General features: G+C 49.2%; 1 protein-coding gene across 6 annotated transcripts in view; it reads left to right on the top strand.

The window, feature by feature from the left end:
* The window catches only part of LOC147710099 (butyrophilin subfamily 3 member A3-like), a 353,872-nt gene that overhangs the window by 257,864 nt on the left and 81,560 nt on the right, over window positions 1–14,448 (top strand). For all 6 annotated transcript variants that reach the window (XM_086920800.1, XM_086920797.1, XM_086920799.1 and 3 more), the window contains 2 exons: window positions 9,063–9,083; window positions 9,812–9,838. In XM_086920800.1, coding sequence (XP_086776926.1) covers window positions 9,063–9,083; window positions 9,812–9,838 — 48 coding nt within the window. The remainder of the gene's footprint in view (window positions 1–9,062; window positions 9,084–9,811; window positions 9,839–14,448) is intronic.

Below are 14,448 nucleotides of genomic sequence, written 5' to 3'. Positions count from 1 at the left end.
CCACTTCTACCGAGAGAGATGGTGTGAGATCCACATCTCCTACACATGTCAGACACCCAGCCCTGGGTACGTGAGTGCACCAACCCCCAGAGATGTCATGAGATCCACAACTCCTACATATGTCAGACACCCAGCCCTGGGTACGTGAGTGCATCCACCCACAGAGATGTCATGAGATCCACATCTCCTACACATGTCAGACACCCAGCCCTGGGTACGTGAGTGCACCAACCCCCAGAGATGTCATGAGATCCACAACTCCTACATATGTCAGACACCCAGCCCTGGGTACGTGAGTGCACCCACCCCCAGAGATGTCATGAGATCCACATCTCCTACATGTGCCAGACATCCAGTCTTGGGTACGTGAGTGCACCCATCCCCAGATATGTCATGAGATTCACATCTCCTACACGTGCCAGACATCCTGGCCTGGGTACGTGAGTGCACCCACCCCCAGAGATGTCATGAGATCCACAACTCCTACATGTCAGACACTCAGCCCTAGGTACGTGAGTGCACCCACCCCCAGAGTTGGTATGAGATCCACATCTCCTACACGTGTCAGACACCCAGCCCTGGGTACGTGAGTGCACCCACCCCCAGAGATGTCATAAGATCCACATCTCCTACATGTGTCAGACCCCAGCCCTGGGTACGTGAGTGCACCCACCCCCAGAGATGTCAAGAGATCCACATCTCCTACACATGTCAGACACCCAGCCTTGAGTACGTGAGTGCACCCACCCCCAGAGATGTCATGAGATCCACATCTCCTACACATGTCAGACACCCAGCCCTGAGTACGTGAGTGCACCCACCCCCAGAGATGTCATGAGATCCACATCTCCTACACATGTCAGACACACAGCCTTGTGTACGTGAGTGCACTCACCCCCAGAGATGTCATGAGATCCACATCTCCTACACGTGCCAGACATCCAGCCCTGGGTATGTGAGTGCACCCACCCACAGAGATGGTGTGGGATCCACATCTCCTACATGTGTCAGACACCCAGCCCTGGGTACGTGAGTGCACCCACCCCCAGAGATGACAAGAGATCCACATCTCTTACATATGTCAGACACCCAGCCCTGTGTACGTGAGTGCACCCACCCCCAGAGATGTCATGAGATCCACATCTCCTACACGTGCCAGACACCCAGCCCTGGGTACGTGAGTGCACCCACCCCCAGAGATGGTGTGAGATCCACATCTCCTACACGTGTCAGACACCCAGCCCTGGGTATGTGAGTGCACCCACCCACAGAGATGGTGTGAGATCCACATCTCCTACATGTGCCAGACACCCAGCCCTGGGTACGTGAGTGCACCCACCCCCAGAGATGTCATGAGATCCATATCTCCTACATATGTCAGACACCCTGCCCTGGGTACGTGAGTGCACCCACCCCCAGAGATGTCAAGAGATCCACATCTCCTACATATGTCAGACACCCAGCCCTGGGTACGTGAGTGCACCCTCACCCAGAGATGTCAAGAGATCAACATATCCTACATATGTCAGACACCCTGCCCTCGGTACGTGTGTGCCCCCTCACCCAGAGATGTCAAGAGATCCACATCTCCTACATGTGTCAGACACCCAGCCCTGGGTACGTGAGTGCACCCTCACCCAGAGATGTCAAGAGATCAACATATCCTACATATGTCAGACACCCTGCCCTGGGTACGTGTGTGCCCCCTCACCCAGAGATGTCAAGAGATCAACATATCCTACATATGTCAGACACCCAGCCCTGCGTACGTGAGTGCCACTCCTACCGAGAGAGATGGTGTGAGATCCACATCTCTTACATATGTCAGACACCCAGCCCTGTGTACGTGAGTGCACCCACCCCCAGAGATGTCTTGAGATCCACATCTCCTACACGTGCCAGACATCCAGCCCTGGGTACGTGAGTGCACCCACCCCCAGAGATGTCATGAGATCCACATCTTCTACATGTGTCAGACCCCCAGCCCTGGATACGTGAGTGCATCCACCCCCTCATGAGATCCACATCTCCTACACGTGCCAGACATCCAGCCCTGGGTACGTGAGTGCACCCACCCCCAGAGATGTCATGAGATCCACATCTCCTTCATATGTCAGACACCCAGCCCTGGGTAAGTCAGTACCACTTCTAACGACAGAGTTGGCGTGAGAGACACATCTCCTACATATGTCAGACACCCAGCCCTGGGTACGTGAGTGCACCCACCCCCAGAGATGTCATGAGATTCACATCTCCTACACGTGCCAGACATCCTGCCCTGGGTACGTGAGTGCACCCTCCCCCAGAGATGTCTTGAGATCCACATCTCCTACACGTGCCAGACATCCAGCCCTGGGTACGTGAGTGCACCCACCCCCAGAGATGTCATGAGATTCACATCTCCTACACGTGCCAGACATCCAGCCCTGGGTACGTGAGTGCACCCACCCCCAGAGATGTCATGAGATTCACATCTCCTACACGTGCCAGACATCCAGCCCTGGGTACGTGAGTGCACCCACCCCCAGAGATGGTGTGAGATCCACATCTCCTACACGTGCCAGACATCCAGCCCTGGGTACGTGAGTGCACCCACCCCTAGAGATGTCATGAGATCCACATCTCCTACACATGTCAGACACCCAGCCCTGGGTACGTGAGTGCACCCACCCCCAGGGATGGTGTGAGATCCACATCTCCTACACGTGTCAGACACCCAGCCCTGGGTATGTGAGTGCACCCACCCACAGAGATGGTGTGAGATCCACATCTCCTACATGTGCCAGACACCCAGCCATGGGTACGTGAGTGCACCCACCCCCAGAGATGTCATGAGATCCACATCTCCTACATGTGTCAGACACCCAGCCCTGCGTACGTGAGTGCCACTCCTACCGAGAGAGATGGTGTGAGATCCACATCTCTTACATATGTCAGACACCCAGCCCTGTGTACGTGAGTGCACCCACCCCCAGAGATGTCTTGAGATCCACATCTCCTACACATGCCAGACATCCAGCCCTGGGTATGTGAGTGCACCCACCCCCAGAGATGTCATGAGATCCACATCTTCTACATGTGTCAGACCCCCAGCCCTGGGTACGTGAGTGCACCCACCCCCTCATGAGATCCACATCTCCTACACGTGCCAGACATCCAGCCCTGGGTACGTGAGTGCACCCACCCCCAGAGATGTCATGAGATCCACATCTCCTTCATATGTCAGACACCCAGCCCTGGGTAAGTCAGTACCACTTCTAACGACAGAGATGGCGTGAGAGCCACATCTCCTACATATGTCAGACACCCAGCCCTGGGTACGTGAGTGCACCCACCCCCAGAGATGTCATGAGATTCACATCTCCTACACGTGCCAGACATCCTGCCCTGGGTACGTGAGTGCACCCTCCCCCAGAGATGTCTTGAGATCCACATCTCCTACACGTGCCAGACATCCAGCCCTGGGTACGTGAGTGCACCCACCCCCAGAGATGTCATGAGATTCACATCTCCTACACGTGCCAGACATCCAGCCCTGGGTACGTGAGTGCACCCACCCCCAGAGATGTCATGAGATTCACATCTCCTACACGTGCCAGACATCCAGCCCTGGGTACGTGAGTGCACCCACCCCCAGAGATGGTGTGAGATCCACATCTCCTACACGTGCCAGACATCCAGCCCTGGGTACGTGAGTGCACCCACCCTCAGAGATGTCATGAGATCCACATCTCCTACACATGTCAGACACCCAGCCCTGGGTACGTGAGTGCACCCACCCCCAGAGATGGTGTGAGATCCACATCTCCTACACGTGTCAGACACCCAGCCCTGGGTATGTTAGTGCACCCACCCACAGAGATGGTGTGAGATCCACATCTCCTACATGTGCCAGACACCCAGCCCTGGGTACGTGAGTGCACCCACCCCCAGAGATGTCATGAGATCCATATCTCCTACATATGTCAGACACCCTGCCCTGGGTACGTGAGTGCACCCACCCCCAGAGATGTCAAGAGATCCACATCTCCTACATATGTCAGACACCCAGCCCTGGGTACGTGAGTGCACCCTCACCCAGAGATGTCAAGAGATCAACATATCCTACATATGTCAGACACCCTGCCCTCGGTACGTGTGTGCCCCCTCACCCAGAGATGTCAAGAGATCCACATCTCCTACATGTGTCAGACACCCAGCCCTGGGTACGTGAGTGCACCCTCACCCAGAGATGTCAAGAGATCAACATATCCTACATATGTCAGACACCCTGCCCTGGGTACGTGTGTGCCCCCTCACCCAGAGATGTCAAGAGATCCACATCTCCTACATGTGTCAGACACCCAGCCCTGCGTACGTGAGTGCCACTCCTACCGAGAGAGATGGTGTGAGATCCACATCTCTTACATATGTCAGACACCTAGCCTTGTGTACGTGAGTGCACCCTCACCCAGAGATGTCAAGAGATCAACATATCCTACATATGTCAGACACCCTGCCCTGGGTACGTGTGTGCCCCCTCACCCAGAGATGTCAAGAGATCCACATCTCCTACATGTGTCAGACACCCAGCCCTACGTACGTGAGTGCCACTCCTACCGAGAGAGATGGTGTGAGATCCACATCTCTTACATATGTCAGACACCCAGCCCTGTGTACGTGAGTGCACCCACCCCCAGAGATGTCTTGAGATCCACATCTCCTACACGTGCCAGATATCCAGCCCTGGGTACGTGAGTGCACCCACCCCCAGAGATGTCATGAGATCCACATCTTCTACATGTGTCAGACCCCCAGCCCTGGGTACGTGAGTGCACCTACCCCCTCATGAGATCCACATCTCCTACACGTGCCAGACATCCAGCCCTGGGTACGTGAGTGCACCCACCCCCAGAGATGTCATGAGATCCACATCTCCTTCATATGTCAGACACCCAGCCCTGGGTAAGTCAGTACCACTTCTAACGACAGAGATGGCGTGAGAGCCACATCTCCTACATATGTCAGACACCCAGCCCTGGGTACGTGAGTGCACCCACCCCCAGAGATGTCTTGAGATCCACATCTCCTACACGTGCCAGACATCCAGCCCTGGGTACGTGAGTGCACCCACCCCCAGAGATGTCATGAGATTCACATCTCCTACACGTGCCAGACATCCAGCCCTGGGTACGTGAGTGCACCCACCCCCAGAGATGTCATGAGATTCACATCTCCTACACGTACCAGACATCCAGCCCTGGGTACGTGAGTGCACCCACCCCCAGAGATGTCATGAGATCCACATCTCCCTCATATGTCAGACACCCAGCCCTGGGTAAGTCAGTACCACTTCTAACAACAGAGATGGCGTGAGTTCCACATCTCCTCCATGTGCCAGACACCCAGCCCTGGGTACGTGAGTGCACCCACCCCCAGAGATGTCATGAGGTCAACATCTCCTACATGTGTCAGACACCCAGCCCTGGGTACGTGAGTGCACCCTCCCCCAGAGATGTCTTGAGATCCACATCTCATACATGTGTCAGACACCCAGCCCTGGGTACGTGAGTGCACCCACCCCCAGAGATGGCGTGAGATCCACATCTCTTACATATGTCAAACATCCAATACTGGGTATGCGAGACCACAACCTGCGGCGTGACGCGAGGTCCATAGCTCCTGGAGGTGTCGGCCATCGAACCTTGTGTAATGTGAGTGAGACACAATACCAGAGGGTCCATATCTCACAGGGATGTCGCTCATCGAGCCATGCGTGTGAGAGTGAGAAATACATGCCAGGGTGGTGCAGAGGGATGGATGCAAAAAGGCCGGTCCGGGAGTCATCAGAAGCGGATCATTGATTTTTGAATGTTTTCATCAGTTTGAGAATAATAACCGGCCATTAATCTTGGCGTAACTAATCCCCTACATGACATATTGTTTTTTCAATAATTTCTGATCATCTTGTTTCTAACAGATAACTCTGAGATTCCTTTTTTCTTCTACTCCCAAGGGGAGACCGTCTTACCCCACATCCCTTACCTAACCCTACATTTCCGCATACTTCTCATCCTGGCGCTATTCCTATGGCGCAACCTATTGCGAATTGTCTCTTAGCCTCGCCATCTGCCCCCAAACTGTACTTTGAAACCCACTTTTCTACACCCCAACACCCCAGTAGAATGGATAATGCTATTACCTTAAGCAGAGAGATGGTGGTTCTTACTGAAAGCCCAGAGGTCGCAGTGTCTCACCCTGCTCCCTCGTGTCATCCTGTTCCCTAGGATCTCACCCTCCACTCCCACTGCCCCAGTGATGGGGAACCAGAATCCTCCCTATTGACTGACATCTTAGCCTTCTTCCCTCCTTCCACTAGTAATAGTCACACCCTTCCTCTAGGGTGTGAGGCTCCTCTCTAGCTGTTACGGGGTCGCCATCCTCCACAGTGATTGCGGTCTCACCCTCATGGCCCTTAGTTAACGTATCGTCCACCCCCCCAATCCCATCCTCGTTACCAATAGTTGTGATGGTATTCCTACACAGAGTAGGGGAGAAGCTATGGCGCCTTGAAGACGGGGCTCAACCATGCACCTCTCGGGGCTCCGCGTCCTCAGACATCTTGATCCGGCTTTGGTGCGGGCAATACATCGGGCGATAGCTTGGTGGGTTGTAGCTCCTTCCGCTCACTCCTCAGGGTATCCCGAGGGTAACGTGATACAAATCCTGGTAGGGCTTTGCACGCGGAAAGAAATAAAATATACATCCGTTGCCACCAAGCGCAACTCCTGGAATTCCTTAGCAACGGCATCAAACAGCTCTTGGATGTCCAGGACTATAGCGCCAAGTAAGAAGGCGAGGCTTTCATCATTTCCACATCCATAAAATTGATGTAATTGTTGTGAATGAGAAGACCCTGTTGTACCAGCATTTGAAGACTTCAGCCATGAGGCAAGATTGGGTGGTGTGGAGCAAAGGAATTCTGATATTAAAGCCACAAACTGTGGGTGTCTTTCAGCAGAGTTTAATACAGTTACGTATTTCATGTGTTTTTTCCAAGCACTGTGCGCTGCGTTTCGACTCCTCTCTAAGCGCTCTGTGAGGAATAGAGAAGCCAGTAATGGAGACGGACAATTGTAACCGTCTACAATCCAGTGCTTTATATTTAGACGGTTTTGTACAGTGCTGTGCACTGCAGCTTCACGGCGCTCGACTGGGCTCAAGAGTACGTGCTGAACAATAAGGATTGATATGCGGACTGATCTCCGAGGCAGGCGTGCCTATATCACTCTCTCATTGTGTCACGTGATTATGCGAAAACCAGTGCTCACGGCCAGTTTTCACCAGTCCCTCGAGCCTAAGACAGCCCGGTGGGTTCAGTCGGAGATGTATTTATCAGCGTTTCACTTCCAGAGGCCCCAGACCCCAACCAGAACTATCTTGAGAACGCTCCCCAATCTGCATACGATTCTTGAACCTCTACGCATCCCCGCACTGCTGCAGGTGCCTGGAAGACACATATTTGAAAAAAAGCGCTTCTTCCGACTGAGGGCTCGATCCTCCTCGGATCTATGAACCGATGTATTTTTCCGTTGTGATGTGTACATGTGCCCCATATTAAGGCGTTCAAAGTTCATCAGATCCATTTCCTCACCCAGCTATAGAAAAAACAAGCATCGATCTCTTGCCTTTATGGGGCCATGCGTTTAAACACATGGCCCCCAAAGGTAAGAAAGTGCTTCACAACAGCCGTGAAGCAGGGAAACCAGTCCGATCGCAAACCCAAGGGCGACAACCAAAAACCCTAACTTCCAATGGCAGGCCACCATTTAGCATAAACGGAGACACGGGCCAATAGAAATGAGGGGCGAGGCTTAAAGCCCTCTTCTGAAAATCCTCTCCTACAAAATCTCTTGTTAAGGCGGAGCAGGGCTCTGCCCTGCAACACATGCGAGACCTAAAAATGAAGAAAGTGCATTGTTCTAGGGAATTGCAAATTACCACCAACTTGAAGTTGGTGGTTATTTGCGATTCCTTAAAGCAATATGGCAATTTGCTACTAGAATAGCATTTAGGTATTCTCAAATTGCGGTTCTCTAAATGCGTCTGCAAAATAGTGAATTGCAAATTTTGGGATTCCTGATTTTGCAAGTGATTTTGAGATCATAAATGGTGAAATTCTGCAAAATTCACCATTTACAATCACAATTTTGCTTGATACATCTGACCCAAAAACATTAAAGATAAACTGATGCGAGCAAACACCCAAGTGAAGAAACCAAATCTCTCTATCCAGAGCATTTGCCCCTTCCCCTCATTAAAGGGCATCACCGATGCGGAAATTGTACCTCGTGCATGAATACATTTGAAGGCGACAAATTTGTATATAGAGGAAGAATTACCACACATGAAGAGTTAACCAACTGCAACACGTCTAATGTAATCTATTGCGTTTGTGGTAATTCATGGTCTGGGAGGTAATTCATTGCAGAGACGTTCAGTCCGTAACTTAGCATGAATGGGCTTGTTGAGCATCTCCGCCCACACGTTCGATTCCACAGAATCTCGCTGAGTTTTTGGGCCGCTCTGCAGATGTCCGGTTAGTAGAACTCCGTGAGCTCCACCCAGGCCTATTTCTGAATATCTTTACTTCATTGTGTGCTTTATTTATGTCATGTATAGCTCTTTTCTTATTTCAATCTTTCATAACATTGTACAAAATACGTTTCTAGGTGCAATTTTACGCATGCATCATGCAAGTTGATTTTGCACACATACACAATTTTTTTTCACAGTCCTTGAGATGGTGCACACTGTTTATGTCTTGTAATGGTCCAAATGCAGATTCATGTGTTCTGTTTAACCCTGCCTGTCAAATGTTCATTGTGGTGGGAAGTTTTCAATCTCATCATTTTTAACTTCATACCACAATGTTTGTGAATAGCTTGAGTTCAGGGAATTACACTCAAACATTGTTGTCGTAATATTCAAGTGTGAAATAACTCTTGGAATTTTACCTATGAAATTGTGAATAATGGAGTACAAAATCTGCACAAGTAACACATTTGTTGTCCCTATTTCAGACTCTCTCCAGAAGGACAAAGGTATGTGATATTGCATTGAACGAAGAGTGGGGGAGAACTATATTTTGCTCTATAGAGAGACTATTAGCTAGACTATGTCTCCTATATACAACAACAGAAGTCCTCTACCCAGTGAGTAAGGCAATGCCTACTCTGCACAGCAACACAAAACAAAAAAGTCTCTTTGACGCCAGTTTGAAAATCTTCAGAAATGCCCGCTTTGAAATTCATAACCTATTGTTGTCTGTCAGAGCAGACATATCAAAAGAAATAATGTGAAAATGACAGTAGAGTGTTTGAAAAATAGCTGTAAGGTTTATAAATTTTGCACATATTGTTTGTTACATATCTTAAAAACCTCTTTATAATCTGCATTGAAATTGAATTTACTTCTATATTACAGACTTCTAACCATTATAGTGCAAGGCAACTGATATGATATACTTCAAAATACCATAGCAATGTTTGAGGGATTTTAGAAAGGTATAATTAATGTGAACATGATAGGTTTGTTTGAAAAGTGTAAAATATATATGGCTTTATGAACAGAAATATTTTATGAAAATCACATTTCAGACATTTTGATTTTCAAAAAGTATTTTGAATATTTAAAAGTCCTCCCAGATAGCCAATAAGACCCTTTCTGGATTTTCCTTTATCTGTATAGTTTCAATAATAGGCAATGTTGAAATCAATTGCACAGCCTCAAAACAAGATTATAATATTCTTCTCTATATATTCTCTGATAGGTGATTTATTAATTAAAGCAGCAAAAGGTAAGTTTATAAATTGAACAAGAATTGATGGATCTTATATACAAAAATTCTAGTGAACTCCTATTAATTTGTTTTTGTGTACACAGACCTTCTCCCAAAAGAAAAAGGTCTTTCTCTCAATATAGCAATTATGATCTCTGTAAGTAGTATTTTGCTGTACCTTTAACAGAAAAACATCGATTCCAGTTCATTTTTAGGGCTCGGCCTACGTCCCACGAAGTGGGCGAGGCTTAAGAGTCCTTTTCTGAGGGCTTCGAAAATCTAACCTACGAATTCCAGAGAAGCTCGTGATTATTGCTCGTTATTTATGGCAGCTGCTTGGCAATTGTGCCTCGCATGCCTGTGTTTTTACAAGCCAGCACGCAATAGGCCGTAGGCGGTAGAGTTGCTCCGCCTCGTGCATATTCCGTGTGGACACGCACAGCAGAAGGCTATATTTCTTCAATTACCAGCTGTCATGGCTCGCGGTAATTGAAGACAGATGATGGGCGTGCGTGCACCATTGTTTGCTGTCTGCTCTGCGAAGCCTCGTTTTCTCTGCTGTGTGTGTTGTGTGCATGCCGCCTCCCAGTCAAAGTTTGACTTCAGTCTGACATTCTGACCCTCAGAGAATGAACCTCCCCACTGTCTTTGCTACTTCTTGTACGTTGTACACTCACAATTGTCACTATTGCCTCAGGTATTGCGACTTTTGCTTCTGTAATTTGTTCACTTGTAATGTTCTCTTATATCAGCTCTGTTGCTTTTGTCGAGCGCTCTGTCACCTTCGGGTAAAGTCCGCGCTATATAAAATAGCATAAATAAATCCACCGACTTCGCACCTCCCCTCCCTGTTGTTATCTCATCACCTCTGCTGCCACCAATGCTAGCTGCCTTCTAACTGACTAGCTAGCTGCCTAGCTAACTGCAAAAAGTGCATGCCACTGCCAAGCATAAATGACCACGCACATGCCACTCTCAAGCTCGCGTGACCACATGCACGCTACAACACCAAAATACCCACAGCAGTCACTGGCGACCACTCAGAAACTTGACATTTATTGCTGACTCTTTATTCAGAAAGTTGCGGTGTGCAATAGAATCATAATACTCGGATTTGTATAGTGCTAAAGACTCGTGCGGGTCTCCAGGCACTGTGAGATGAAATGATTTGCCAGAATCACAGGAGTTCAGCCGATGCCGAAACTCGAACCTGGACCCCCCAGCTCCAAAGTCGGCTGCTCTGGCAGTTACGCCACACCCTTTAAAGACAGTTTGGGCATGACACGTCATCATGCGCTTGGAGTGCACTGCAGACCCGCCCCTTCCAGGCACCTCGGGCTGCTGTGGTTTCCTGCCCCTTGTGTGGTTCTCGCTATTTTATGTGTTTGTCTCTTCGGGTGATGCTGACAGACAGACAGACCGCGCTGCCTCCTGACACACTTCGGTTTTGCTTCTTCCTCAAGACGCCGCAGCCCCTCCTCTCCGGTGTTCCTGCTCCTGATGTTGAGTTGAGAGGGATAGAATGTGCTCCGATGTCTGGAGCAAGTGTTCAGAATCCGTCCTGAGGTGAATACGCTGCAATGCTGCTCTGCGATACTCTGGGCAACTTTCAGGTTTATACGACAACTGTCTTGTTTCTGATTTCACTAATGGTTCATGTTTAAAAACAGTCCGATAAATAAGTACTTCCCAGTGCATTGATATAATGTGACATATTAATGTCACAGCTTCTACAAGTTAAAGAAATGCACTTTTTAGTGCAGAGTGTGAGTGAGTGCAGAGTGTGCTTCCCTGCCCCTGTAGCATGACCAGCAGTGCCTTTAGAGCCTCGATACCCGGATCACAGACCCAGGTCCCAGCGGCACTTACCGGTCAGCGGTTTGTTGCTCGGGTGCTCCTCGCAGGGTTCTATAATAATAAATTTATTTATTGCGTGATTTAAAAAAGCATTGCAAATACGCAGGGTTCTATGGAGGAGACATATTCCAAGATGCCACGGACGCCGTATGTAATTGCGGGCTGAGTGTAAGCCAATAGCGAAGGCTCGGTGAGTGCTGTCGAGCCGCTTAACAAACAGCCACCTGCGTAGACGGCAAGCGGTTAGGTCCAACTCGTGCAATCGCCTGCATTCAGTACAGCGGTTGCAGCGTGGTAAGTCTTTTCAGCTGGCAATCCGGCAGTCCGTAGTCCTGTACGAGCGAGAAACAATTACTGGTATTTGTGAGGGATGATTTATGCGTAAACCTCCATAAACCTCAGTTTTGTGACATTCTCCTGTTTCTCAAGTCAGGAATCGCCAGAAATAAAAATACCCAGTTCACTCTGATTAGAACAGCTGAAGATGCTCTGTTATTACCATCTTGTATAGTCTGAGGCACACATCTACGTTTTGACGTAATTGAGGTCGGTTGCATCCGAAGTCGAGAAAAGAAAATGTCAGACACCCACTGCTAGTAGCAAATCCTGCTACAATTGTAGCTGAGTCAGATAGTAAAAAATAACAAATAACAAAGTTTCTACTCACTGAGAGTTCCATAGGGGTCTCTGTAATTGATGGAATGCTACGGTGAATTGACAGGGCCAAGGCCTGGCAGCCGCAGAGTTCAGCGGTTTCTTTTTTTTGTTTTATTTCAAAGTATTTTATTGAAGATTATATAGATATATACAGTACAGTAGTAGTGATGCGTGAGGGTGAGTACAGACGCCTTCGAGGTTACATTAGGCGTAGTGGCTCGTATGGCTTAATTATGTCGACACTTCTCAAATTACTGGCTGGCGTAAATTGTTCTCGGTCACAATGTTGTGCACCCACTAAGAAGAAAGAAGAAAGAGAGGAGGTGTGGGGGGGGGGGGGGGGAGAGACAGAGCGGTAAGATGTTTGGTGGTTCTCCGCGGTGACGATCCAGTGCTCTTTACTGGCTCTTTTTGGCTTCGGTGGACCGGGTATGGAGGCCTCTATGGGGGTTTGTTTGGGGGTTTGCTTGTCCCCAAGTGTCTGTCCAGCGAGGCCCACATTTCGCCCCTTGCTGTGTGGTTGGATGCATGTAGTGCCGTTATGTTGTCCGCCCCTCTGAGGAAGGTGACCCAGTTGACCCAACCTTTGAAGGTCGCCTTGCCCGTATCTTTCCAGTTTGCCAGTATTGTCTTGACTGCTGTGGTGAGGAGAAGGTCTATCAGGTCCCTGTCCCCCTTGGAGTCTAAATCTGTAACCATGAATGCAGTGGCTAGCCCCACAAAGCCTGGTTGTATTTCCCTCCCTGCTATCTTAGTGATGAAGTCCATGACCTTGCTCCAAAAATTATTTACTTTGGTGCAGTAGAAAATCAGGTGGCTGAGGTCGCCTCTCTCTTTTTGGCAGTTCCAGCAGGTGTCGTTGTCTCTGACTCCGACCTCCGCTAGGCGGGCCGGTGTCCAGTAGACCCTGTGCAGTAGCCAATATTTAGTTTGTGCCACCTGGGGGGAGACTTTGTTCTGGGATGCTGAAAGCCACAGGCGGAACTTTCCCTCTCGCTCAGTTGTCTCACGAGCAGTGTCTCCCAGAACCCTACTGCCTTGGTGTTGAGGTTCGATGTGGAAGGGCACAGGAGTTTGTATATGTGTGAGGTCTGGTGGCCTATCTTGTTCAGGTTGTGCATGTATTGTATGATGGAGGGGATTTTTTTGTCTAGGTTTGCTTTTGTGATGGCCGCTCTAATTTTGAGAAATTCATAGAACTCGACCGTAGGTAGATTATGGGCTTGTTTTAGGGCTTCGAATGTTAGTGGTGTCCTGTTCTGTTCGAGTTGTGTTGGGGTTGAGATTCCTTTCCCGTACCAGGTGCTGTTGTCTAGAGTTTTCCCTTTGTATTGGACCTTTGAGTTGAACCAGATGGATTCACAACTAGTGTTCCTGATTGTCTGTTCCATCTTTTTGTCTATTTTTAGTAGTGCGGCCTTTGTGTTCTTGAGGATAATGTTTTTGCTCTTTGGGTGTTTGTTTGCTGTGAGCATGGCTAAGGGGTCTAATCCGCCAATGATCGCCCTCTCCAGTGTTAGCCACACTAGTGTGTATCCCTTGTTAGGGATGAGCCAGTGGTCTCCCTGTTTTGCTGAGCATGCTCTTTGGAATATTCTGAATATTCTTTGCAGACCACGTTGATTAGTGAGATCGGCCTGTAGTTTTGGGGGTACTCTGGGTCTTTCCCTTCTTTGGGTATTACTATGATGTTGGCCTCTGCCATTGTGTCTGTCATACGGCCTTCTTGTGCGCAGTACGAGAACACTTCTACCATGGTTGGTTTTAATATCTGTAGGAAGAGCTTGTAGAAGGCTGCCGTGTAGCCATCAGGGCCTGGCGCCTTGTTCACTTTGAGTGTCTCTATCGCCTTCTCTACTTCTGCCCCCGTTATGTCCTGCCCTGGGGCTGATCTCTGGTTCTCTGTCAGCGTGGGTAGGCTTAATTTGCTCAGTAGGTTTGTCCCCAAATCCGCCGCTAGGTCTTTGTCTGCCTTGTATACGTTACTATAGAAGTCTTTGAATACTTCCAATATCTCCTTGTTTGCTGTGTGGGTCTTTTTGTTTGTGTCTGTTAGTGCTACATTCGAGTGCTGCCTCTTCTTTGCCTTTAGATATGCCGCCAGTGCCCTCCCC

The sequence above is a fragment of the Lissotriton vulgaris genome, chromosome 5 (genome assembly GCF_964263255.1).
Source record: "Lissotriton vulgaris chromosome 5, aLisVul1.2, whole genome shotgun sequence".
In the NCBI taxonomy this organism is placed as follows: domain Eukaryota; kingdom Metazoa; phylum Chordata; class Amphibia; order Caudata; family Salamandridae; genus Lissotriton; species Lissotriton vulgaris.
The sequence above is the reverse complement of the archived record's forward strand: the minus strand, read 5'-3'. Positions and strand labels throughout refer to the sequence as shown.